This window comes from Martes martes (assembly GCF_963455335.1).
Source record: "Martes martes genome assembly, chromosome: 8".
In the NCBI taxonomy this organism is placed as follows: Eukaryota; Metazoa; Chordata; class Mammalia; order Carnivora; family Mustelidae; genus Martes; species Martes martes.
This window is the reverse complement of record NC_137895.1, coordinates 8,544,531-8,571,304: the sequence shown is the minus strand read 5'-3', so window position 1 is coordinate 8,571,304 and position 26,774 is coordinate 8,544,531. Positions and strand designations below refer to the sequence as shown.

The 26,774-nt window shown below is 42.4% G+C and overlaps 1 protein-coding gene across 4 annotated transcripts in view; it reads left to right on the top strand.

The window, feature by feature from the left end:
• The window catches only part of TNRC6B (trinucleotide repeat containing adaptor 6B), a 247,289-nt gene that overhangs the window by 113,010 nt on the left and 107,505 nt on the right, over positions 1–26,774 (top strand). Inside the window, exon 1 of one of the 4 annotated variants that reach the window (XM_080811165.1) lies at positions 8,307–8,522. The exons of the other annotated variants lie outside the window; for them this stretch is intronic. Within the exon in view, the coding sequence (XP_080667291.1) occupies positions 8,518–8,522 (5 nt within the window). The 5' untranslated portion in view covers positions 8,307–8,517. Of the gene's footprint in view, positions 1–8,306; positions 8,523–26,774 lie in introns of those variants that run through there. 4 annotated transcript variants of the gene reach the window in all.

The following is a 26,774-nucleotide window of genomic DNA, read 5'->3' as shown; positions in this document are numbered from 1 at the left end:
GAAGAATTAAACTATTTGCATACACATCTTCACGGAAGCCCTCGTCACAGTAGCTAGGAGGCAGAAGCAACCCAAGGGTCCATCGGTGGGTGAATGGAAAAACAAAAGGTGGCGTATTAGCCATGAAAAAGAAGGAAGGCCTGTCACATGCTACAGCGTGTATTGAATCTTGAGAATACTGTGTTGAGTGAAATAAGCCAGTCCCAGAAAGACAAATACTGGGTGGTCTCACTTAAATGAGCTATCTAAAGTAGTCAAATTTATATAAATAGAAAATAAAATAGTGGTTACGAAGGACCAGGGGAGAGGAAGAAGGGAAGTTGGTTAATGGGTATAGAATTTCAGATTTGCAAGATAAAATAGCTCTAGAGATCGGGAGATCTGTTTCACAACAATGTGAATATGCTTAATGCTACTGAACCGTACAACTGGTTAAGATGGTAAATTTCATAGCGGGTGTATTTTACCACAATTAAAGAAGAAGACAAAAACACATTGCAACAGAAAAAAGCAGGGAGATCATTTGGGCACAGTGCCAGGACCCCTCGTAGGGCTTCGGGAGAGCCTCTGTTTTCGAACTCCTGTGTCTCTCAGGCGAGCCATACAGTTAACAGTTTATCTTGCACTTTCTGGTTGACTATCCTGTGTACATGTTTTATCTTCTTCCAATTAGAGGTTTTTTGTTTTCTCTTTTTTTAAGATTTTATTTATTTGACAGGGAGAGACACAGCGAGAGAGGGAACACAAGCATGGGGAGTGGGAGAGGGAGAAGCAGGCTTCCCGCTGAGCACGGAGCCCGATGTAGGGCTCCATGCAGGGCTCCACGCGGGGCTCCACGCGGAGCTCGATCCCAAGGTCCTAGGATCTTGACCTGAGCCAAAGGCAGGTGCTTAACAACTGAGCCACCCAGGCGCCCCCAACCAATTAGAGGTTTTTAAGTATCGTCTTCTTTTGCACCCTGTAAATCCTTAGGTTTGTACTGTTCTTCCGTTTATTCCTTTGCTAATTCGTTTGGTCCTTCATCCGGTAAACATTAATTGAATTCCTTCTGTGTACTAGATCTGGAAGTAAAAGCCACATAGTCTGCGCTTAAGAAGCTCAGAGTTTAGAAGGGGAAGTATGAAGTGAATGGGTGACAACAGCAACAGGGCATGAAGGTGCTATCCCAGACGTGTGCACGGGGAGCCAGAAGCACAGAGGACAGCAGCCTCAACCCACAGTATCAAGGAATTCTTCCTCTAAATGCAAATTTGATTTTGGAGTTTTGGTTCTAAAGAATTTGAGAATTTTTTTAATGTTCTCTAAAATTAAGTCTGCTAGCATTCTAATTTCTAAATGTAGTAAGAGTATAAATGCTAACATTCTGTTTTCCAGCTAGAAGCTTTGGCTACTATATCCACCTTCTCATTTTGTTGGGATTTAAGAATCCTGAAAAACTTAGCTCTTAAATTTGTATTGTTTCTTGTCAGCCTTCGTCGTTGCCAGCATTTGATAGTACTGGAAGTTGATAAACTTCGAAAAGTCTTTACCTTTTCCATGTTCTCTCCGTCGCAAACTACTCATCCTTTAGACTCTGTTGACAATCTCATATCCCCTGTGAAATCTTCTGTGACTCTCCCAGCACTTAGTTCTTTGTATTCCTATGGCATAACTATCTCATATCTCTGTTCTTTATTTATGGTACTTACCATGTTGTTTTTTAAGGGGGCAGGGCACAGGGAGAGGGAGAATCTTAAGTAGGCACCACGCCTAGTGCGGAGCCCGACATGGGGCTCTATCTCACAACCCTGAGATCATGACCTGAGCTGAAATCATGAGTCAGACACTTAACTGACGAGCCATCCAGGCACCCCTGCCATACTGTATTTTAACTATGTCTCTGTCCTTGAGGGTGTTAAAAGTCATCTTTGTATCCCCCAGGGCCTCGTTCTAGCACAGTATATAATGTCTGGTGGATGCTTTAAAATTTGCACAAAAACCAAAAAGTTTCTCGACTGTGTGAATGAATGGTGAGTCCAGAATTTGAAGTCCTATTTTTGAGAGAGTTGGTTGGCCTTACTTTATTTCATGGTCACAGATATTACTCTTAACAACAACTACTAGTCTTATGATAGAATCACTTGTACCTTCTAAATATATTCTCCACCTCTCCCCCTCCACTTCGTCGCTCCCTCACCTAGATGGCCACAGTTGCCTTCCAGTTCGTCTCTCTGCTTCTGCTCTTGATCTTGTAGAGTGTATTCTCCATGTACGAGCAGGATGAGCCTTTGAAAACATTAATCTGATCCTGTCTCTCCTAAAGTGGTGGTAAGACCTCCATGGGCCCTTGAAATGCGTACTTAGGGAAGGTTTGGAGACTTTGCCCCACTTTATAGGAAATCCAGTAAAAGGTACCCAGATTCCATATTAAACATGTGGTTTTATTTATTTTTGCTATCACATGTTTAAAGGATATTAATAATTTTGCTACTGAAGTTCTTTGGCTACAAATAACTAACTTAATTTATAATTACCTAAGATTTTTTTTAACAGTTAACATTTTTAGGAATTTTTGTAAAGTGAGAATTGTTTTCACATGTCTCTGCCTTTTGGCTTAGATCAAGTATAAATCCCAAATTTAACAGTGAATGAAAGTCTTGGGTTTGGGGCACCTGGGTGGCTCAGTCAGTTAAACATCTGACTATTGATCCCAGCTCAGGTCTTGATCTCAGCATCGTGAGATGAGGCCCCGGGTTAAGAGAAAAAGAAAAAAAAATTCCTGGGTTGTTACATTTCAGGACATTTAAGCCTTTATTAATTTTTATGGTTATAATTTTCTTTTTGTATCTTTGACTTGTAAGTATATTTTTTCGGGTCCTAAATAATTTTCCTAGCCTCCTGACAAGATGGTAGACGATAGTCCTTAAGTGGAAAATGAGTAATGGATAAAATAGTGCCAATTGTTCTCCTGTTTTAAAATTCTTCTGTGACTTTCCACTCTTCTTTTGTTTCTTTTTAAAAATATTTTTATTTTATTTATTTGTCCGAGGGAGGGAGGGAGATAGAGTGCACAAGCAGAGGGGAGTGGCAGACAGAGGGAAAAGCAGGCTCCTGGCCGGGCAAGGAGCCCAATGTGGGACTTGATCCGAGGATCCTGAGACCATGACCTGAGCCAAAGGCTCAACTGGCTGAGCCACCCAGGCATCCGACCGTCCACTGTTCTTAAAAGAACATCCTTACTGTGGCCTGCAAGACCCAGTATGATCTAGCTCCTCTTCCTCCTCCGATGCATCTCATACTTTTGTCCCCTACTCACATGTTCTAGCCTCCTGATCTTCCCTCTTGTTCTTTTAAGCTAGCCGGTTGCTTTTGAACTCAGTTTAAATGTCCAGCCTGAGATAAGCCTTCCCTAACCACCTTATCTAAAGTGAGCCTCCCTTAGTTATTCTGTATGCCATCAAACACTTTATTTCCTTATCAGTGATTTCCTTCTCCAGTAAGGATGTTAGCTGCACATGGACAAGAACCCTTCTGGTACGGTTCACTAACTCAACTAGCGTGGACTCAGGCACACAGAAAGCATTGAGCATATACTTGTTGAACAAATGAAGTGATGCTCATAGATTTTGTAATGTAACCATCCTTGCGTTGTTGGTATAAACCCTGCGTGGTCACAGGGAACTGTTCTTTTAAAACTGCCGAATTCTATTTGTTGATATTTTACTTGGGATTTTTATATTTGTCTTCACAAGTGAAGATTGATCTATAGTTTCATTTTTGGTACCATCTCAGTTCAGATGGATATCAGGAATATGTTAGCCACAGAGAAGAAATTAGGAAGCTTTCCCTGTTGTCTCCATAAGTTTGGGAATAGTAGGGATGACATGGAAATTATCTATTTGATAGAAGTTTGGTAGAATTCACGCAGAAAACCATTTGTGCCTGATGTAGTTTTAGTGGCTACTTCTTGGAATACCTTACAGATTTCTGCTGTGGGTTTTTGTTGTTATTTTCATAATTTTTCTTGAGTTGATTTTAGTAATTTTTATTTTCCTTGATTATCCTCTATTTTCCCTCTATTTTATTTAAGCTTCAAGTTTATTGATGTGAAGTAATATATAATTCTCTTAAAATTTAAAAAATACTCTCCAGGGTACCTGGGTGGCTCAGTTGGTTAAGCATCTGACTCTTGATTTCAGCTCAGGTCATGATGTTGAGGTTGTGAGATTGAGCCCTGTGTCAGACTCCACACTCAACAGGGAGTCTGCTTCTGTATTGCCCTCTCTCTGCCCCTCCCCCTGCTCATGCTCACGCTCCTCTCTCTAAAAAAAAAGATAAATAAATCTTAAAAAAGAAAAAATACTCTCCAGATCTGTAGTTATAATGCCCTCTTTCTGAGCCCTAATGTTGATTTATGACTTCTCTTTTCCTTTTTTAAAATTTGATCAGATTTTCCTTTTTTTTTTCTTTTTAAGATTTTATTTATTTTTGAGAGTGAGAGAGAATATGAGTTGGGGGCAGAGGGAGAGGGAGAAGCAGACCCCTTGCTGGGTAGAGAGCCTGATGCAGGACTCGATCCCAGGACCCTAAGATCATAACCTGAGCTGAAGGCAGATGCTTAACTGACTGAGCCACCCAGGCGCCAATTGATCAAATTTTCCAAAGGATTATCTACCTATATTTTTTAGAGCAAAAAAGGTGTTAGTTTGATTTAGTCTACTCTTCTTTGATTTTGCTTTATGTTTATGCCTTTATCATTATAAATTTCTTTTTGGTTTGTTACTTGTTTTCTAGATTGTTGAGTTAAATGTTCAGTTCTCTTTCTTTCTTTCTTTTATTAAAGATTTTATTTATTTATTTATTTGTCAGAATGAGAGAGAGAGCACACAAGCAGGGGGAGTGGCAGCCAGAGAGAGAAGTAGGCTCCCCTCTGAGCAAGGAGCCTGATGCAGAATTCGATCCCAGGACCCCAGGATCATGACCTAAGCTAAAGACAGACACTTAACTGACTGAGCCACCCAGGCATCCCTATTTATTTTGGTTTGGGGGGGAGGGGCAAAGGGAGAGGGAGAATTTTTAACAGGCTCCTGCTTGATCTCATGACCTGAGATCATGACGTGAGCCAAAACCAAGAGTCAGGCGCTTAACCACCTGAGCCACCCAGGTGCCCCAGTTCATTATTTTTTCATCTTGTTTCCTAGTAAAAATATTTTAGTATGTTGTCACCAAGGTGCCAACTTTGAAAGATAACACACATATGAGTGTCTGATTTTTGGTTTATTTGTTTAAAAAAGTAAACTTTGGGGGCACCTGGGGGACTCAGTTGAGCATCTGCCTTTGGTTCAGGTCATGATCCCAGTCCTGGGATTGGGTCCCCCATTGGGCTCCCTGCTCTTTGCCTCTCTCTCTGTCTCTCATGAATAAATGAATAAAACCTTAAAAAAAAAAGTAAACTTTTTTGTTACTTTGTATCCTCATCTTGTAATAGATAGTACAGTTTAAAAACACTGTCTTATGGTCAATATGAAAAAGTACAGCAAACATATCACAAAGTCCAAAATGTCTGGAAATACAGTGAAAGTAATGGGTTTATTTCAGCTATTTCTTTTTTTTTTTCTTTTTAAGATTTTATTTATTTATTTGACAGAGATCACAAGTAGGCAGGGAGGCAGGCAGATTGGGGGGTGGGAAGCAGGCTCCTGGCTGAGCAGAGAGCCCGATGCGGGGCTTGATCCCAGGACCCTGAGATCATGACCTGAGCCCAAGGCAGAGGCTTTAACCCACTGAGCCACCCAACTGCCCCTATTTCAGCTATTCCTTCAGATGAGCAAGTGGACTAATTGCTTTAAGGTTAGAGGTGTCTCACAAAACAAAGCTCTCTAGCAGTTGAAGAAAACATTGATCCTGTTCTTTTGAAAATAGAATTAATATTTTGTTTCTAAATGTGGTTATGTTTTCTGGCCTTTCATGCAGCTTGTTTAGCACTTATAAGGTGACACATACACACATACATATATTTATACAATAATATTCTGCATTGGGGAATGGAAACTTAGCAAAATTATAAGGAAACCATGTCCATCCCAAATTAAAACAAGGCAGCTGTACAGTCTCCATGCATTTGAACATGTGGCGCATGCTCCACATAAGTAAGCTTTCCGTAACTCATCTGGAAGGTATTGGAAGGATAAAAATAGACTAAATATTCAAAATTTCCATCCAAGGAGTTTCCTGCTTTTGCCTACAACTCAATTGTCAGTCTGGGTCCTGGCTCTTGCCCTACTCCGGGCTGGGTGGTGAGAAGACAGTGGAAGCCTTTTACGCCATAAATATTCAAGCCGACAGATCATTGAGGCTTTGGCTCCGCCTGTCCTGAAACAGCTCCTTTCCTGTTCTTCCGTCAGAGTGGAAAAAGCAAGGGAGGAAGTCTATAGGAAGACAAGACCCAAAAGTCAGGATGACAAACGTGTGGGATTTCGGGAGGGATCATAGGTTTCTTTTCGAGGAAGGCCGGGCTTGCGGAATCCACGGGTTCCCTGCCGGATGGCGTGTCAGGTTACACTTGGTCAGCCTTGTTCATTTGGGAACTCACACTGGGGATCCCAGTGTTTTTGGTTTTTGGAGATAGATGGAGTTTTGAGTCGCAGGGCACTTTTGCCTGCTCTCTGTCATGTAGTTGCTTTATTTCCAAAGCAGTCTTTCGAACAGATAGATGGAGGTGAGTTCCTGGAAACAATGTGACTTCCGTTCTTTATATTCGGGTGGCGGATCTCCTCTTGCCCAGCACTTATGAATGGAAGTCCAGGTCATTCATTCACCTACTGCATGGGGCCTCAGACAGCACTGAGGGAAGATGTGGTGTTTGTCCTTATACACACTGAGGAAGAGCAACAATAGGCAAATTTTTACGCAAACAATAAATGGCGATTCTGACCAATGTTTTTTATTTTTTTTAAAGATTTTATTTATTTATTTGACAGAGAGAGAGATCAGAAGTAGGCAGAGAGGCAGGCAGAGAGAGAGAGTGAGAGAGAGAGAGAAGGAAACAGGCTCCCTGCTGAGCAGAGAGCCCGATGCGGGACTCAATCCCAGGACCCTGAGATCATGACCTGAGCTGAAGGCAGAGGCTTCAACCCACTGAGCCACCCAGGCGCCCATGATTCTGACCAATGTTACAAAGAAGCAGTGAAGGATGTCATGGGAGTGTCGAATAGGGAGGCCTGGTCTCCACCAGGAGGGTCAAAAAGCCATTCCTGGAGTAATGACTTACTTTTGAGATGGCAAGGATAAGATGAACAGAACTGCTAAAAGAAAGAAGCCAAGTGCAGTGTTTTTGAGCGGAAAGGAACCAAAGATACCATCTAGTAATGTCCAGTCTTTACATGCCAGTCAGAAAACTGAGCGTGGGGAGGTGAAGGGATTTGCCTAACTAAGTTTGCACAGCCTGTTGGCCCCAGGGCAAGAGACGCAAACCCAGCCTGGGTTTCTTAGGTGCATATAAATCAAGAGTGCATGTAGCCAGGAGAAGGGACCTGGTATGATAGGGAAAGCAGGTAGGTTTTAAATTTCATGCTTACTCTTGTCAGCTGCAGAGCTCCTTCCTCAGGTGGAAGAGGGGATTAAAGAGGCCTGGAATCTTCCCTATCCTAGAGGAAGTCAGCTTGCTAAAGCTGCAGCATCGTTTTTTGGGGGGCTGGGCGAGGAGGTGTCCAACACACATACACCCAAAACAATACATGTGGACTTCAGCTGGGAGACCGGTCCCTGTTCTGCTTCTGTCTCGCTGTGTGATTTGAGATTAGTCACTTAACCTCTCTGAATTGCCAGTTTCCGTTTGTACTTGGGTCTGTTTCCTTTTAGTCTTCTCCCATGCATTTTAGGAGCTTGTCAGAGATCAGTTGTGCCCTGTATTTCGCCTTAATCTTTAAAAACTAGTCTCTTGTTTGGCTAAAGCATTGTTTAAGCCCCCTTTTAAAGAGCAGTTTGCCAGCCCGTGCTTGCCCAAACAACTAGAGAATAACTGTAGCAAGCAAGCCAAGCTCTAGGATCTGCAAGAATCGTTAGCAACTGAGCATATTTCTATAAACCAATAAAGGTTTTTATATTTTGTTCATCTGTTACCCTTATGCTGTTGCCACTTTCACATTCAGTGTGTGTAGGCGGAGAGTATGAGATAACAGCCTTTCACAAATGAAAGTGAGTGGAAAAGGGCTGCTTTCCCTTTAAGGCAGTTTCAACCCCAGCTCCCTCCCCTTTCCTGATTGACAAACCTACCCGAAGTCACATGATCCGCCTCTATTTGAAGGTCACAAAAAGCTGCTTCCTTTAGAGACAGAGGGGGAGAGAGAGAGCAAGAGGGAGAGTGAGTGAGAGAGAGTTAGTTCAAGCCAAAATGGCCGACAGAGTCTCTGCTGGTTTCTGAATATTTAAAATACAAAAAAACAGATAGACAAAAAGAAATCATTTTTTGGACCTTTTTTCATTTCCATTTCTACCTTGTATGCCTCAATTTGCTGGATTTAAGCACTGCTGCACTTTATGAGGTTGGTAAATATTTTCAATTTTTTTAAACCAATTGATTTATATGGATCTTGTCTAACCGTTTTCACTAGTGGTGTTGCAAATGGACATTTGTCTAGCATGGAGACTGGCTTCAGACATTTCGTGAATCTGTGTAAATCAGACCCGTGATGTACTTTTGGTTCGGCATTTTAGAAATGGAAAAGCCTTGGTAGAATATTTAAATTTTGAAGTGATTTAATTGCACTTTTAATTTATATACAGATTTTCATCCTCATTTCATCTTGCAAATAAATGAATCTGCGAATAACTGGAAATTTGATATTTAGAAAGAGGTTTTTAAAAAACACAGACCTCTCCCTGCCCCCTTAAATCTGCTGCAAAAATTTGCATAAATATAAATGGGTTTGCATTCTTTCGGCTGCTAAGGCCGACAAAGGATCTGGGAGGGCAAGCACTACCACGGGAAAGCCTTTTTTTTTTCCTTCTCCCTTAAAGCTAGGCCATCCTTCCTAGAGAGATGTAGAACCTAAAATAAGACCTGATACATTTTAAACATCAGGCTGGGGGCGAGTGAACACCAGGAGGTTTGGGGTTTGTAGATTCCCCTGCTTGAAAACCTCCCAAGCAATGTGTGGATCACCCCTGTCTTCGCTGCGCGCGCTCATTTGCACTGGGTCTCTGTGTGTGTTCTCAAATGTGCAGCCAGATGCGCTTTTATTTTGATCGTGGTTTGAACCAAATGGTAGGACTGTCTTGTAAACATGGTGTGTTAAAGATCTAAACAGCTATTCACCCCATTAGGAATGAATTCTTTATCAGCTTCTCCCGGTAGACTGGCCTCCTCCATTTCTCACGGGTTAACATTTTTGTTTAATTTTACACAGACGAACTGGGCTTTTCAGCACAAATTCAGCGTATGTGTGTGTATATATGTGTGTGTTTGCCTGTTTGGGCCATGTATCCATTGTTGAAGTGGTCGTTTAGGGTCGCATAAATAGGTAGCTGTATGGATGTGTATGTTAGTTACCCCCGAAACCCTGCGGTGCCCTCAAGTTAAATTCCATTACTCCCAGTACAGGATTCTAGAAAGCCTGGGAGCAGGGAGGGAAGAAAGCTGAAAACTTGCTTTCTCAGAGCCACCTCCCCCTATCATTGTAAGAGTGTGATGTAATGCTTCTCGTCTGGTGGGCTGAAAGGATCGTAGTTTGTGATGTGGCGGGGAAATTGCCCCCACCCCTGAGTAAATTACCCCACCCCCTCGGCACATCCCTGGCTCTGAGAGGCCTTGTTTTCTTTTCTTTTTTCTTTTTTTTCCTAATTTGTATCCTCCTGATTTATGCGTGGCATACTGGCATGAGAAAGAGACTGTTCTTCTAAATCTGTTACAAAGTATAGTTTAGAAAGGCATTTAAAATATGCAAATGGATGGAATTGTCATATCCCCATCATTAAATATGTAGACTTGGATTAAAGCTAATTAAGCAAAATGGAATAATTTTGATCAGAAGGGAGCAGTGTTTTTGTTTCCTTTTTAATTAATCTAATTATAAGATGCTTGTTGGTCCTGCAAGTGTTAAAAAAAAATGGAAGAAATGCTGGCCCGTTTTGAAAATTTGACAGTCTGGAAGAGGGTGTGTAGTGCTTTCAAAAGCTTTATTCACTGTTCAAATGGATTGGCCCCTTGTGCTGAAAATGGCCTGTTTCTTTGGGCCAATTGTGTGTAGATGAAGGGACTTTCACGCTAATTTAACAAAAAGACTCTGCATTTGAATACATAAAGATAATTAAAGTTCTCCATCTCTAAAGAGCAAGTATTTTATTGTTTTTTTTTAAATTAATGTTTTTATATTAGTAATGGAAATAAGTAGAGAAGTGACAGTTTAAATTCAGCGTACATCTTTTGGTGATGTAAGTTCAGCTTTTGTGTAAGAGGGGTTTGGAAACATTCTATTAAAGAGGTATCTGGAACAAATTTCTCTTAAAAAATTTCTTTACAGCTTGAATTTAAAGGAAAAGACATAGAAATTACCAAGTGATAAAGAATGTTGCTTTGTGGTGGACCTCAAGAAAATTAAAGCTCTCATTATTGTTGTTTTTTCTGAAAACGAAAGCGCTTATTTGGGGCTTTACCTGTTAGGTCATTCATTTTACACTCATATCCTAAGTTGGCCTTAGAGGAGAAGAGCGAGAAAAACCTAAGCTTTCCATGTTTTGCCATTAGCTTGTTTTTGTGGACTGTGTAAACATGTGAATAGCAGGTTAATTCAGTTTGTGGAGCCGAGGAACCAAAAGCAGGGTGCCTGTTCTCCCGCAAGAAGGAGGATGATCGAACGAACGTGAGCAGAATGCCATCTGAGTCTTTGAAATGTTTTTATAAATATTCTTTTCTCCTAGACAGGTTGAAAAGTGACATACATAAGACCTGGTTTCACGTATGTTAAGCGTTATGGCTCTGGTGAGTTTCAGAAGCTCAGCTGCCATTTTGGATCTAAGTTCCTGCAGAGTCAATCCTGATGGCACACCAAAACTGTGGTCGTTTGGAAGCACATAAAAATGAGTAGGAAATCAAGTGTGCAGATGCATAGTGTTTAATTTGTGCCTTTTGTCAAAGCTTTCTTTCTGTTGATAGAGCGAAATGAAGCTTAAAAAACTTTACAGTGACGTGGCTGATGTGTTGGAAGAGCAGAACCCCAGGATATTAGAACTTGCATGTTATGGTTCTTAAAAACGAGATGGGTGTATGCAGAGGAAGTTTCTTACCAGAGAAAACGTATATGATTCTTACTTAGGACGCCCCCCCTACCGTCCATATTTCCTTATGCTGGTTCTACTGGTGATACTACAGTAATGTCATTATTTACAACACTGCTCTGTCTCTGAAAGAAATGTCATAGATTCATTATTAAGATCTACTGAAACATCACAAAAATTGGTAGTGCTAACCCATCAGAAGTGGTATCTTGTTTTTAAACTGTATCTGTTCTTCCATCCGGGTTCCAGAAAGGAAGCGTCGACATCTTTGATATTTAGTGGCAAACTCAACTCTTGTTCAGCTTTGAATGGCTGTTTGTTCTTTGTCACCACTACCACTGTCCTTCAAAAACAAACTTCTAAAAACTGAAGCAGAGACTTCTAAGGCTTTTCCAGTTCTTCACCTGTGCAAGAGATGCTGACAGAGTGATGTGTGATGGGGAAGCCTTCAGGTTCTGCAGAGAAGGCTCCGCAGATCACAGTCGTAGTGGGTAGGCCTCACCCTAACCCTACGCCCCATGTCGGGAACGTTTTGGAGAAATTTAATTTTTCTAACTGAGCATAATCGTGGTTCTTAGCATGAGCATGTCCAGTTTAAACTGGGCAAGGCCCTGAGGCAATACAGATGAATGGACCTTGTTCCTGCCCTCAAGAAGTACCAGTCTAGCAAGGAAGATAATCAGATAAAGAGGCCATCACAGCTTGGTGCTGTGTGTGCGGTAGTTAGAACAGGTACCTGGTGCAGAAGTATCCAGAACACCTGCATTAAGAGAGCCCTTATTTAAAACAGCTAAATAATTACTCATTTTTGCTCATCATTTGGATTATTAGATTTTCATGAGGTGTAACTTGTAATTTAAAGGTGGGGTTTCTGACATCTTCGGTTGGGGACGGGGAAGCATATGCTGATTGTTTCCTAGTACAGTTTTGTTCATGGATTTACACCAGTCACCTTCTCTCACCCTCTTCTTGTGGTGGAGTCTTGTGGTGGGGTAGGCTGGGGTGAACTGAAGCCACTTGGCCTGAAAAGGGATTTAAGCCATGACAGTGACATTTTAACATTTTATTTTCTTCTTCCTTCATATATTTGTTCAGCTCTCATTTATCATGCCGTGGCATGTGTTGGGTACTGTTGTAAGCGTTGTCACTGTTGTAAGTGTAAGAATTAATTTGGTCAGCCCTGCGCCCTCAACTGCCCCTTGGTTCGCCATCTGATGACTATCTAAGCGATCGCTTTGGGTTAGGATAGGATAACACTGTAGCTCCTTTCATCTCCTAGTCTCTTTGCTGAGAATCAGGAAATGAATGGTAATGTTTGCTTCTGGTAGTTCCAGAGATTTCCATTGAAGGTTGGACAAGATAATCACTTTATTCTCTGTTTTCTTTGGCCATGCAAAAGTATCTCCTCAGAATTATCTTTTAAGTGAGCCCTGCAAACCTTGCAACCTAACTTGCCTCCCTTGTTACTCTGCCACATCCCTCACTTCTACTGTTTTAATATCCCTTAATTGTGTCACTATCTGAAATTACATTATTTGTGTATGATGCATCACTCCCCACAAAACCATACCCTTTCCTTAGAGCAGATTTTTGTTTTGCTTGTTGCTCAGTTCCCAGCATCTAGAACTTTGCTTAATAGGAGTGAATGTTCAATAAAAATGTGTTGGCGTTAGACTGGAGTAAAAGGTCCCCAGGACCAGCTATGTGACCGTAAGTCCCTATTTCTTCATCGGTAAAATGGGGATAATACACTGTTGTGAACCGTAAAGGAAATGTATGTAAGAGCCGGCACCTAGTTGCCTTGCTTAGTAAGTATTTCCTTCCCCTTTGCTCTGTCTCCCTTTGTTAAATAAACCAGAAAGACTTTTATGGCCCCACAGATGCCTCCATTCTTTCTCCTGGCTCACAGGATCATGAAACGTGTGCACTGAGCTTCAGGCTGGATAAGGACAGGAGTAGTGCTGAGCCTTTTCTTTTTATTAAAAAGTCCCTACCTACATTCCTGGGGTCTGATGTCGTCTCTTCATGCTCTCCAGTTTCCTGCAGGCTCTGCCTCTGTGATGTAGCCACATTTGTTTGGCTGCTTTTCATACATTCTGTGTTTTGCATCAAAAGGTTCTCAACAGTTTCAGATGAGTTGGTCCCAAGTTTACAAGGGAGAACATAAAATACAGTGTTTTCTCCTTCGTTGTGATTATTCTGAGCCTGTACCTGTAAATTCTGTTTATTTAATGAAACTTCTACTAGTTTTGATTCAAAAGACAGATAAAATAAAAACTTAGGTCAATTGCCCACTTTACAATGGTGTCAAATGAATATAGATGTCCTAGAAATGGCTTTCATGGGGCGCCTGGGTGGCTCAGTGGGTTGAAGCCTCTGCCTTCGGCTCGGGTCATGATCCCAGGGTCCTGGGATCGAGCCCCGCATTGGGCTCTCTGCTCAGCCGGGAGCCTGCTTCCCTTCCTCTCTCTCTGCCTGCCTCTCTGCCTACTTGTGATCTCTGTCAAATAAATAAATAAAATCTTAAAAAAAAAAATGGCTTTCATTCATTGACTTGAGAATTTAAAAAAAAAAAAGATTTTATTTATTTATTTGGCAGAAAGAGAGAGCCCAGATAAGGGGAACTACAGAGGGAGAGGGAGAAGCAGGCTTCCCACAGAGCAGGTAGCCCACCTGAGCCAAAGGCAGATGCTTAACTGACTGAGTCACCCAGGTGCCCCTGGAATTTGTTGTTGTTGTTTTTTTTTTTAAACTCAAAAAACTATTATCTATTTACTCATTCAGCAGCTAATTATTGAGTACCTATTACATTCTGGATATTAGGATAAGTGCTGGTATAGGAATAGTGTGAAGATTTTCTCCAGGTACCATTGCTGAAGTTACAAAGAATAGAAATACAGGGAGGCTGGCCAGTGTTTGGGAGTGTTGGATGATTACAAGGGAGGGACCGACATCCAGCCCAAATAGAGAGACCAGCTTGTGCAAGGGCCCTGAGGCAAGAGAGGACATTGGCATACTTGGAGAACTGCAAGTTCTTGGACGTGGTTGGAGCATGAGGTACATAGGGAAAGAGATGATCTGGGAAATGGGAAGCAAAGCTGTGAAGATAAACACTGGCCAGATTGCAGAAGGTCTGTAAGCCATGTTTGAAAGTTTTGATCTTAAGAACAGTTAAAGGGTCTTCAGCGGGAATGTTACCTGCTCAGATTAGGTTTTTGAAAGACGACTGTGGTTGCACTGTAGGAAATGGCTGGAGAGTTGAGTGTAAGACCAGATAGTATTGCAAGCATCCCAGGTAATTGTGGCCTGAACTGGCAGCAGAGTTGGGAAGAAGTAGTTAAATCCAGAGATATTTAGGAAGATTTCACAGCACCTGAGTGCTAAGTATGGGGAAGTTAAAGGTGATTCCTCTAACTCTGGCCTGGGCCACTGATGGGATGGTGGTCTCATTCACCGAGGAGGGGTCCATTTGGGAGACAGGTGTGGGGTTGAGATTATGAGTTCAGTTCCGGAGTTGCTGAATTCTGAGACATCCAAATGAAGGTATGGGGCAATTAGATATCTGTCTGGAGATAAAGATTTGAGAATTGTCAGTGGTCCCATGTCCTCCAGCATTTTTCTTTTCAAGGTGATTTCTTTGGTAAGATGTCCAGAAATGGCAATGTGCAGTGCAAGGTGCTGTTAGCTGCTATTAAGAGGACACTATTATATAAAGAAGTTAAGACCACATACTCCCATTACCATGATGGTTGCCATTAGAAATACCAAAGGAGTTCAAGGAAGAGAAAGACTAATTTTGGTCAAGTTGATCATTGAAGGCTTTATGAGGACCATGCGTTTGAGCTAAGCCTAAAAGGTTGGTGGAAATTGTGTAGAGTGGAGAGCAGTCCATCTGGAGGGTGAGTTACGTCCTGGGAGGGTTGATGGGAGCTCAGAGATGTACAGGCAAGCTGGGAGACCTGCTCAGTAGTTTGGTTTGCTCATAGTTTGGATGGCAGACAGATGGGACTTGAAAATATGATAACAAAGCGTTCAAAGTGGTTTTGGGGAATTCTCAATGGCAGTGGGGCAGAGGACTCCAGGACTCATGCAGGCCAGTTACAGATAAGACTGCTGTGGTGTGGCTAGAAGAGGGACCAGGGACTCCGGGATTTCAGGATGAATGATGAGAATCTTCAGGAGGAATGAAGATGTACTCCAGGTCAGACAGACATCCTGAGTTTACGAAGGCAATGAGACTCCCAGAGGCTGCTGTGTAGCAGGCAGCTGGCAGTGTGAAGCTGAAGCTTGAGAAGGAGGTCAGAAGTGGAGATAAAGGATTGGAAGTCATCCACATAGACGTGATAGCTGACGCCGAGCTAGTGGATGAGCTCACCATGAAAGTGTAGCGAATGGAAAAGAGAACTGAGAATAGGTCCTTGGGGACAGGAAGAGAAAGAGGACCTGGGAAGGATTAAAAGGAAGGTGATTGTGTAGGACAGTTTGGAATCATTGCTGAAGAGGAGGAAAGGACTTCTTAATCTCAGACGTGGTCAGCAGGAAGAACAGTATGTGGTTACGGTAGTGTTCCCAAACCTAGTGTTGGGAGGTGTTCCAGTGGGAAAGGTTTGGGAATCATTAGGTTACTCCGGAACCATTCAATAGAAACGGAATGTGAGGGACGGCTGGCTGGCTCACCCAGTAGAGCATGCGGCTCTTGATCTCGGGGTCCTGGGATCCAGCCCCATGTTGGATACAGAGATTGCTTAAATAAAATAAGCCTAAAAAAAAGAAGAAGAAATGGAATGTGAGTCATGTTTTAGTTAACATTTTCTAGGAGTCACATTAAAAAAGTAAAAGGGGGGCGCCCGGATGGTTCAGTGGGTTAAGCCTCTGCCTTCGGCTCAGGTCATGATCTCAGGGTCCTGAGATCGAGCCCCGCATCGGGATCTCTGCTCGGTGGGGAGCCTGCTTCCTCCTCTCTCTGCCTGCCTCTCTGCCTCCTTGTGATCTGTGATCTCTGTCTGTCAAATAAATAAAATCTTAAAAAAAAAAAGGTAAAAGGAACAGATGAAAATAATTTTATAAATATTTTATTTAACCAAATATGTGCAAAATATTTTCAGTATAATATGAAATCAATTTTAAAGTACTTAAATATTTAAATACTTAAAATTAGATGTTAAACATTCTTTTTTTTATTCTAAGGCTTTGAAATCTGGTACGTATTTTATACTTAAAACACATTTCAGTTTCATTGGAAATACTTGATCTGTATTTAGATTTCATAAAATTTACAGTTGAAAAAGTACACTCACATACCCAAGTTTTTCCAAACATACAAAAAGTTTTCCAGTAATGGGAATAAGTATCAACTTTAAATTTTCAATACTTGAACTAGTATACAATTGAAAATTCCACTTCTAAGTCACACCAGTCTTATTACAGGTGCACACTAGCCATGTGTGGTTACCATATTGGACACCATGGGGTTTGTTGAGAAGTAAATGGTTTACCTTACCTTACCTTACCTCTAATGCACATTTTAAGATTTTTTTTTTTTTTAATTTGTTAGAGAGAGAGAGAGAGAGAGTGAGCACAGGCAGACAGAGTGGTAGAGGCAGAGGGAGAAGCAGGCTCCCTTTCCAAGCAAGGAGCCTGATGTGGGACTCAATCCCAGGACTCTGGGATCATGACCCGAGCTGAAGGCAGCCGCTTAACCAACTGAGCCACCCAGGCGTCCCTCTAATGCACATTTTAAAAACAGCTAACGCATCATAAAGCATTCTTACCATCACAAGCGTTTCATAGACTGATGTTTCTTAGAATACATGTTGGATTCTGCTAGTGGAATTTTTAGAATTGGGAGGGTCAAATCCTAACTTTGCATGTGAGGAGGTGAACTTTTTTATTTTTATGCAAGTGCACAGATTCCAAAATTTAAAACAAATTTAAAAAATTGTTTTGGCTTAAGTCAACAGAAATGGCATGTTGGTATAAGTTCTTAAACATGCCAATTTGTGTCACATGTCAGACTTGCTAGGTGCAGAGGCTTACACGGAAAAGCACATTCAGTTTCAGAGATGGGAGTACTCCTGCCCCCTTTTTGATCTTGTTGAATTTTGGAGTCAGTGGGTTGGTGGTGGCTCCAGGCAGAGAGATAATGAAATTAGAATTTGAGTGTTCTTGGAAGCTTTCGGTCAGTGGTCCCAGCCATCTAGCATCAGTGGAGGTGTTTGGGAGGGGAAAGGAGTGCCGAAGGGCTAATTACTTCCTGCGTGCTCTGATCATCCGCAAGCTGTTTGGCCTTACACTGTTAGACTCATTTCGTATTTCTTGTCGTCCTGGGCTAGTATAATATTTACTAAATATGAGTGGTTCTAAAAAAGCAGGTTCAAAGATTTTTATTTAATCATCCCATTGATTTAGATTGCTTTGTAGTTACTAATTAGACCTTTTAAGTAATAACCAGTAAAGATAGAAATTATCTTGAATTGTGGTCGGAACCCAACAAACCTTGCTCACACTGGAGAGTGAGCCATGGTTTTTAGTTGCTGCAGTTTCATTTCAGCGGACAGAGGGGAGCCTGGTTTTCTGTGAAGAGCCCTGTAAGGGTTTGGGATGTCAGCTGTTCTGTGAAGTACTGTGTTTTGTTTTGTTTTTAATCAATATGGAAACTAATCCCTTCCATTTTTGTTTTCCTTTAGAAGTGCATTTGGGTTATCCATTTATGCCTCTGTCAAAACCAGACTGAATGGTGGTGGGTCTGAGCGACGCCCTGGACCGCTGTGATAAGGCGGAGACCTAGCGCAAGGTTCCTCACCCTCCTCCTCGTCTCCTCCCCCAAACCCGAGCAGCATTTTGAACCTCTCCGTGCCCTTGTTTTTTTTGACTCCTTTGCTTACAGAAAATAGTTGCTCTTGTTTTTGGGCCAAGAAGTTCCTATGTATAAGCTGAAGTTAGATAGAATTTTGGGTGACTTCAAACAGTGGCTTTCTGTTTGGCTGCACAGTAAGAAACGCCGTTTGCATTAAGGCTCTGTACGTTTGTGAATGTGTACACAGAAGCAAAAATAGGGACTTTCTGCTACTGTGTGTAATGTATTCTGATATATTCTATTTGTTAAGAGCAAACAAACAAATACAACCCGGGATGCCTGGTTGGCAGCGGGTTAAGTGTCTGACTCTTTTTTTTTTTTTTTTAAGATTTTATTTATTTATTTGACAGAGAGAGACACTTTGAGAGAAGGAACACAAGCAAGGGGAGTGGGAGAGGGAGAAGCAGGCTCTCCACTGAGCGGGGAACATGATGTGGGGCTCGATCCCAGGACCCTGGGATCATGACCTGAGCTGAAGGCAGATGGTTGACTGAGCCACCCAGGCGCCCCAAGTGTCTGACTCTTGATTTTGGCTCAGGTCATGATCTCAGGAGTCCTGAGACTGAGCAACGTGGAGTCTCAGAGATTCTTACTCTCTCCCTCTGCCCCTCCCTCTGCTTGCGTGCACACTCTCTTAAATAAATAAATAAACCTAAAAACAAGAAAACCCACCCCAAATCAGAAAAGCTGATCCCAACCCACTAATTTGATTTAAATTTTAATTTGATCCACTAAAGTTTGTCTCATGAGGTTTGAAGAAGTTTTAGGGAACCACACGTGAGACATGAGACATCATATTCCACTTGTGCTGGTCTTGGGAATCAAATGTATCAGTTCACTGAATTTTATCACATCAACCAGAGTCATAAGCAATTTTTTAAATGTTAATTTGTTACTTCGGTATGTGGGAGGTGGGTATTTTGATGACCAGAATGTTGTCCTCCATGCCCAGAGTGTTCCATTCAGATCAAAAAGGAGTTGGCCATCCATATTGAAGAATGGAGATACGATATTCCTCTAGATTTTAGAGAACCTTAAGTAGAAAACACCCTTTTAACAGATTATATTTTCTCTCTTGGAAAAGTCCCACAGAAAACACTGTCTTACTCATCTTTGGAGGGGGTGGGGGGCACTTCCCTGCCCCGACTCCAGGTTTCATAAAGATGTATTTTCTCTCAACACATTCTGTTTTCACACACATTTTAATACATTTGATAAGGTCAAGATTTCCTACAGTTTGTTGGGGTACTAATAGGTTTGCTTGCAAAAAAAAAGAAAAAAAAATCCTTTCCTGATTTTGAATTAAACTGGTTTTTGCTCACTACAGGACTTAGAGTCTTTAAGATGCTCATGTACATTGGGAATCTTAAGTAATGTGCAGATATAAAATCTTAAAAGTACCAGACTTTTGCTTTTTGTTTTTTTAGACACAGTTTGAGGAAATGCATCATTAGCTTTCCGTTTTGGTTATTCCTTTCTAAAACTATGTCCAGTCACACAAGCTGTATTTGGCCCAAGTCCCTTCAGACACTCTCGCATGGTGGTTTCCAGACTTGGGTTCTGGGGAACTGTAACATTGTAAAAGCAGTACTGGGAGCCGAATGAGTTACCTGTTGTAAACTTGCCAGGTAAAGGCATTTTTTAAAAACTCGCCGTTTATTACCATTGTTTCAAAGGAAAAAACATTATAACAGTTGAATGGAAGGTCTCAGAATCAGAGACATCTCATTAAGTTGAATATAGCTTTATGAAAACCATTACATAGGAGGTATAGATCAGCACAGGTACTAAAGGTCAGCATTTGGGAACCACATCCTAATTATAGACCATATCTTAGCATGTGTTACAATTAACTGTGTACTTCCTGGTTTTTATTAGCCTCACTCAAAGGAATAAACCTTACTTCAAGTTCTGGGACTGCCTGCCTTCATTCTTATTAAGTGGCTACAGTGGTGATGATTTCATTGACTCATACTTTTTAAAAAATTACTTTGTTCCCTTGGCACAGACTGTAAGCAAGTAACCATTCTACTTTAAGAAAAGAAAAACCAATTCCATTAGGTGCTGAGCAGTTGTAGCATCTAAAGTAATCAAAACCTATAGCAAAGTTTATCTGATTAATGAAATATATAATGACGGTGATTATGTAAAAGTGGCAAGTAGATCACAACTAAATAATATTACTTATGTACATTTTTGTCAGCCGGTTGGCTCTTTATGAGTTATGAATGATATCCATGGCAGATTTTGTCCTATTACGTACATTTTTATGTTCATCATCCCACTTAGGCATTTTAAATGACCAAGATCTTAAATCTGGCAGCCCCACATCAAATGTCCCCTCTTTCTTCAGCCAGAGAAAGTGCTTCTTAGGTGCACTTTACTTTGTAATCAAGGGGTGCCCCGCCAGCCCTTTGCTGGCCCTGCTTGGCGGTGATAATGCTATCAGCTGGCTGTGGGAGTGGCAGCCTCAGCAAGGGCCTTGCCTCTTCAGCGTGGAGGAGGCCTGGGCGGGTGGGTGAGGATGAGGGGAGAGGTTGCGGTTAGCAGGGGAGGGTGCTCAGGAGCTGGAACGTGGAGGGTAGACTTGAGTTTGAGCAGGATAGACCACAGGTTCTGTGCACTTGGAAGAGTTTGTGTATTACCTGAGTGTTTGTGTGTCAGACGCGGTATACGGCTGGGAATACAAAGATAAAAACAACCTGACTTATCTTTGGGACTCAACCAGTGAGGCTGCCTGTAATAAAGATAAAAAGCATGATGCCCAGGGATCCTGGAGGATGAGGAGAGAGGCCTAGGGCACTGGGGAAGTCCCACCAAAGCGGGAGCGTTTGAGCTGTGTCTTAAAGGGTAATTAGGAACCGTTTGGTGGAAGGGATCGCTAGTGGATCAGGGGCGCTATGGTGTAGTGGTTAAGAACTCGGGTTCTGAAGTCCGGTCAGCCCAGTGTTGAGCAGTAGTACCTGTATGCCTCAGCTTTTCTCACCGGTAAAATGTGGAGTAATCATGGCACCTACCTCAAAGAATAGTTATGAGCATTAAATGAGAACACATTTGAAGTGTTCAGTATATTGCTTGGAGTCAGTGTTAGCTACCGTTTTCATTAGTTTTATTGTCAGCATTTTAGGCGGAGGGGAGAACACAAGCAAAGACAAGGAGTTAGGGACAGGGTGAGTGTGGGAGATGCTGAGATACTAGCAGGACTCAAGGGCAGGCCCTCTGCGCAAGAGTGCAAGGCTTGGTTGGCCTTTGAGTATTCTAAGAAATTTAGATGCCATCTTGTAGAAAGCAACTAAAAAAATCAGCTGTGCTTCACTTGATCTCCAGGTTGAAGGTGTGATGGAGGGGGGAGAGATTGTGGCCAGTCAAAGCAAGAGGAGTGACTGGAAAAAATGTAAGTTAAGGCAGTGATAGTAAAGTAGAAAGACCAGATTTTGGAGACACTTCTGAAGTGTAATCTATTGGATAGATCAGAAAGGGAGGAGTTGTAGGTCAAGAAGGCCCAGGCTGGGAGAATGAGTGGTGCCATGAGTTGGCATGCATGTTCAACGGGTAGAGAATGGATTTTGAGTATGTAGTAGGGTGAGAATGGGGTGTGAAAGGCTGTGGTTTTGCTTTGGACATATTTTAGGTGTTTGCTGGACATTTAATATAACTGGGCAAGTAGAAATAAGGGTCTGGAGCTCAAGAGAGTTTCCCAGACATAAGTTTACATCTGGAGATGGTCATCTAGGCCATGAGACTGACAGTGTTTCCTTACTAAATGGTCAGAGGAGTGGGATGAAAACAGGAAACAAGGTTTCTCCAAGAGAAACCCAGATAGGAAAGACTTTAGGGAAGTGAAGGATAGTTCTCAGGGGGCCAATAGAGATAAGCCCCGAATTTGGGAATTTGGGTCGTGAGATTGGCCTGGAGGAGCTCAGTGCATTAGGTGTAGGGCTTTGGTGAGCCCAGCAGCCCCAGCACTTTCCCATCCTGTTTGCCCCTGTTGTCACATTGAGAAGTCTTCCCACGTGCTTGGGGTCTTTTTCTGTCAACACAGTGAGCAGCTGTGGGCCAGAAACTAGTTGTGCTCCCTTTTATGACCCAGGACTGTGACACACAGAGAGCCCAGTGGACTTTTTTTTAATGTAGTTGACCTGCAATGTTGTGTTAGTTTTAGGTGTACAACATAATGATTTGGACAGTTGTGTACACTGTGCTATCCTCACCGTGATACGTGTAGCTCCCATCTGTCAGCATACAGCATCATTATGTTACTGTGTTCCTTGTGCTATACATTACATCCTCATGACTCACTTATCTTATAACTGGACGTTTGTACCTCTCTTAATCCCCTTCACCTATTTCACCATCCCCCCAGCTCTCTGGCAATCACCAGTTTGTTTGCTATATTTAGGATTTTGGTTTTGTTTTGTTTTGTTTTGTTTGTTTTGTTTATTTGACAGACAAAGATCACAAGTAGGCAGAGAGGCAGGCAGAGAGAGAGGGAAGCAGGCTCCCCACTGAGCAGAGAGCCCGATGCTGAGCTCGATCCCAGGACCCTGGGACCATGACCTGAGCCGAAAGCAGAGGCTTTAACCCACTGAGCCACCCAGGCGCACCTTGTTTTGTTTTGTTTTGTTTTTAGATACCACATATAAGTAAAATCATGTGGTATTTGTCTTTCTCTGTCTTATTTCACTTAGCATAATATCCTTTAGGTCCATCCATGTTGTCACAAATGGCAAGAACTCATTCCCTTTTTTTTTTTTTAAGATTTTATTTTTAAGTAACTGCTGTACCCAACACAGGGCTCAGACTTACAACCCCAAGATCAAGAGTCACATGCTCTACTGATGGAGCCAGTTAGGGGTTCCACTAATATTCCACATTTGTGTATATACTGCATCTTCTTTATCCATTCGTCTGTCGGTAAACACTCAGGTTGCTTCCATATCTCCGTTAGTGTAGATAATGTAATAAACACAGGGGTGCATATGTAGATATGTTTTCAAATTAGTGTTTTTGTTTTCTTTGGGTAACATACCCAGTAGTGAAATTACTGGATTGTAGAGTATTTCTATTTTTATTTTCTTGAGGAACCTCCGCTCCATTTTTCCACGATGGTTGCACCCGTTTATGTTCCCAGCAGCACCCCAGGGTTCTCTTTTCTCTGCATCCTCGCCAGCATTTGTTATTTCTTATCTTTTTGTTGCTAGCTTTTCTGACTCATGGGAGGTGATATCTCTGTGGTTTTGATTTGCATTTCCCTGATGTTGAGATATGTTGAGCATCTTTTCCTGTGTCTGTTGGCTATCTGTATGTCTTCTTTGGAAAAATGTCTATTCAGGTACTCTGCCCATTTTTGATCAAATTGTTTGTTTTTTTGCTTTTTTGTGAGCATTTTTTGAATGACTAAATGAATCGAGGATGACTTGGATTAACTCAACAAATACCTATTGAGTGTGAGTGCCTTATGTGTTTTAATAGCTGTGCTAATCTCTAGGGATAGAGCAGAGAACAAATTAGATAAAAATCCTCCTTGGAGGGCTTACATTTTAAAGCATGATTGAGAAGGCTAAGGGGAAGGAGCAAGGACAGAGGTAATGATTGAAAGTGTAAGAAGAGCTCTGTATCCTTATCATCCACAGACTGAACTTGGCACCCACTAGGCATTTTACAGTTCGTTGACTTGAACATGGGAGTGAGGGTCCAAGAAGAGAACTGAGGTGTGGGAAGACATGCGCTGCATGTATGACAGACTAGCCTTCGAGAGGGAGGAGTAAATTTGGAAATAGAAGGAAGGATATTTGAGGGCGTTCCTTGAGAGACATTGACGTCTGAATGGGAGTCCCTCCTCTCTGTAAAATAAAAGAGGAAGTCTGAGCAGGTAAAGGGGAGCCTAAAGAGATGAAACATTTGGAACAGCCTTCCCACCCCCACCACCAAAGAGAAGGAAGAAAACGGTGAAACATCTCCCAGCTGTCAGGGCTTCACTGGGAGAGAAGATCTTTCAGTTGCAATGGCAGTCATCTTTGGCCGTGCAGGCTTTTTCCAGCAAGTCAAGGTGAAGAATGCAGCTGGTTAGGGTTCATTTGAGGCTGAATGAGGACTGGCCTAGAAAGGGAGTGTGGGATCATCAGGGGTGAAGTCTTCGGGGGGATGCTGGTGAATATTGGTGAATGTTTGAGAGTCCAGGCTCCTTTGGGAGTAAGACAAAACCAGGGAGCAGCAAATGACTTGGAAGAATAGGTAAAGAGAGGGTCTGGATTGGAGGAGGTGAGAACTTCCATATGAGAAGGGAAAGAGGAGCACCCGACTGGCTCAGTCGGCGGAGTATGTGAATTTCCATCTCAGGGTTGTAAGTTCAAGCCCCACATTGAGTATAGAGATTACTTTAAAAACTTTTTTTTTTTTAAAGTGGAAAGATAAAATTACTTGCTGTGTGCTTCCTCTCAGGAATGCCAGGCACACGTTCTGAGTGCCTTACATATGTTCACTCACCGAATCTTCATGAAGACTCTTGAGGCTAACAGAGTATCTTGCCCAAGGTTACACAGGTAGAACTAGTGGCCCAGACAGCTTCGGCTGCTGCATGTGTGTGCGTGAGCACTGTGTTCTGCTGCCTCAGGGGGAAGCCAGGCATGAGAGGTTCTCCCCCACCATGTAGCTTTGTAATAGCTTTCTGAAGTTGCTGGGCCACCCTTCCTCCTAACAGAAATATTTGGGGTGGCATGGAAGGGTGCGGTTGACTGTTGCCTCTCTTTTTAAAAATAAGTTTCTGTATTTTGGGCAACAGTATATATATATATATTTTTAAAGATTTTATTTATTTATTTGACAGACAGAGATCACAAGCAGGCAGAGAGGCAGGCAGAGAGAGAGGAGAGAGCAGGCTCTCCACGGAGCAGAGAGCCCGATGCAGGGCTCGATCCCAGGACACTGGGGTCATGACCTAAGCCGAAGGCAGAGGCTTTAACCCACTGAGCCACCCAGGCGCCCCATGGGCAACAGTATATTTTATGTAGAACTCTCACTTTTTCCCCCAGCTGCCTTGCTCATGTCCAACCTCCTTTCATAGGAAACAAAGATGATTTCACAATTAAAGAAGACCACGCGCCTGTCAGTCTGTGAGTTCTCTGAGCCGCCGCACCTTTGTGCGTCTCAACTGACAAGAGCCAGGGCAGACTGAGGGACGCAGAGACCAAGGAAAGTTTGTCTGATGTGCAGCGCATCAGAGTTGCCTGTAGCGGAAATAGTGGTAGTGTCAGCAGTGGTTTGTGGGGCTGCGGACTTACAGTTCCCAGTTGGACAGACAAGACCGTGTTCTCTTCTTGGGGGGAGTCTCCTCGTGTTGTAGTTTCCATAGGCTCCTCTGGGTAACTAGTTGGGCTTTTTTTTTTTCTTTTTTAATTATTCATTTATTTGAGACACAGAACATGAGAGGCGAGATGGTCAGAGGGAGAAGCAGACTCCCCGTGGAGCTGGGAGCCCGATGCGGGACTCGATCCTGGGACTCCAGGATCGTGACCTGAGCTGAAGGCAGTTGCTTAACCAACTGAGCCACCCAGGCGACCCCTAGTTGGGCTTCTGTTGGGTGAGGAGTTCAGTCACTGGCCCCGAGCCCTCCCCCCCGTGTCTGAGGTCTGTGACGTAGCACTCAGAGCCTGGGCCCTTTGCACATCCAAGGGAGACGCTTTCTGACCTTTGCTTGGAGGCTGTTCAGAAGCGCGGAGGCTTTGCAAATGAGACACGTAGACCACTTCATCCTTCTCTGTGAAGAAGCAGTTACTTGGAGAAGCAATGGTGTGTACAGGTGGTACCTCAGCATTTGGTTTGTGTTCTTTTATATCTGGCTTTTTGAGGCAGTTTGGAAGGAATGCGCTTACATCTTCCATCTCTTGCGTGTAAACAAATGTTCATGCTCTTGACACACCAAAACCACATAACCTTACATGCCAAAAGCTTAGATATTTCAGATATTGAACGTACAGCGAAATAGATCATGTGGCTTTATTTGCTGGCAATTTTTAGAATCACTCCTATTCTAGTGTTTTATGTTGAGGCCATGTGTCTGAAATGTCTTACTGCGTATTGGGACCTTTGCAGTTCTGCTCAGTTTGCTTCTGGGGACTAGCTTTTTTTTTTGTCTTTTTGTCTTTTTTGTCTTTTTGGTTTTGTTTTTTTGAACACACTGCTAGGCTAGCCCATAGGGCATCACATTATTGACACTGTGATTTTTTTTCTTTTAAGATTTTATTTATTTATTTATTTATTTGAGAGAGAGAGAAAGCGTGCGCACCGGCGGGTGAAGGAGCAGAGGGGAGGGACAAACAGACTCCTTGCTGAGTAGGGAGCCTGATGCAGGGCTCCATCCCAGGACCTGAGATCATGACCTGAGCTGAAATCGAGAGTTTGATGCTTGTCTGACTGAGCCACTGAGGCAAGGCGCCATGGATTCTTAATAACATGGTCTTCTTTTATCAGATATTAAATCCTAATATTTAGTCACTGGTACTTGACAGAGATGGTTAGGAAAAACCAGAGATAACCCTCAGGCCAGGATCAGTTGGGGTTTCTAGACTAGTTGACATCTTTATTTGGAAGTCAGAATTGAAAATATAGCCCATTTATTTCTCATTTCTTTCCCCCCATGAATACCAATACTATTCTCCTGGGTAAG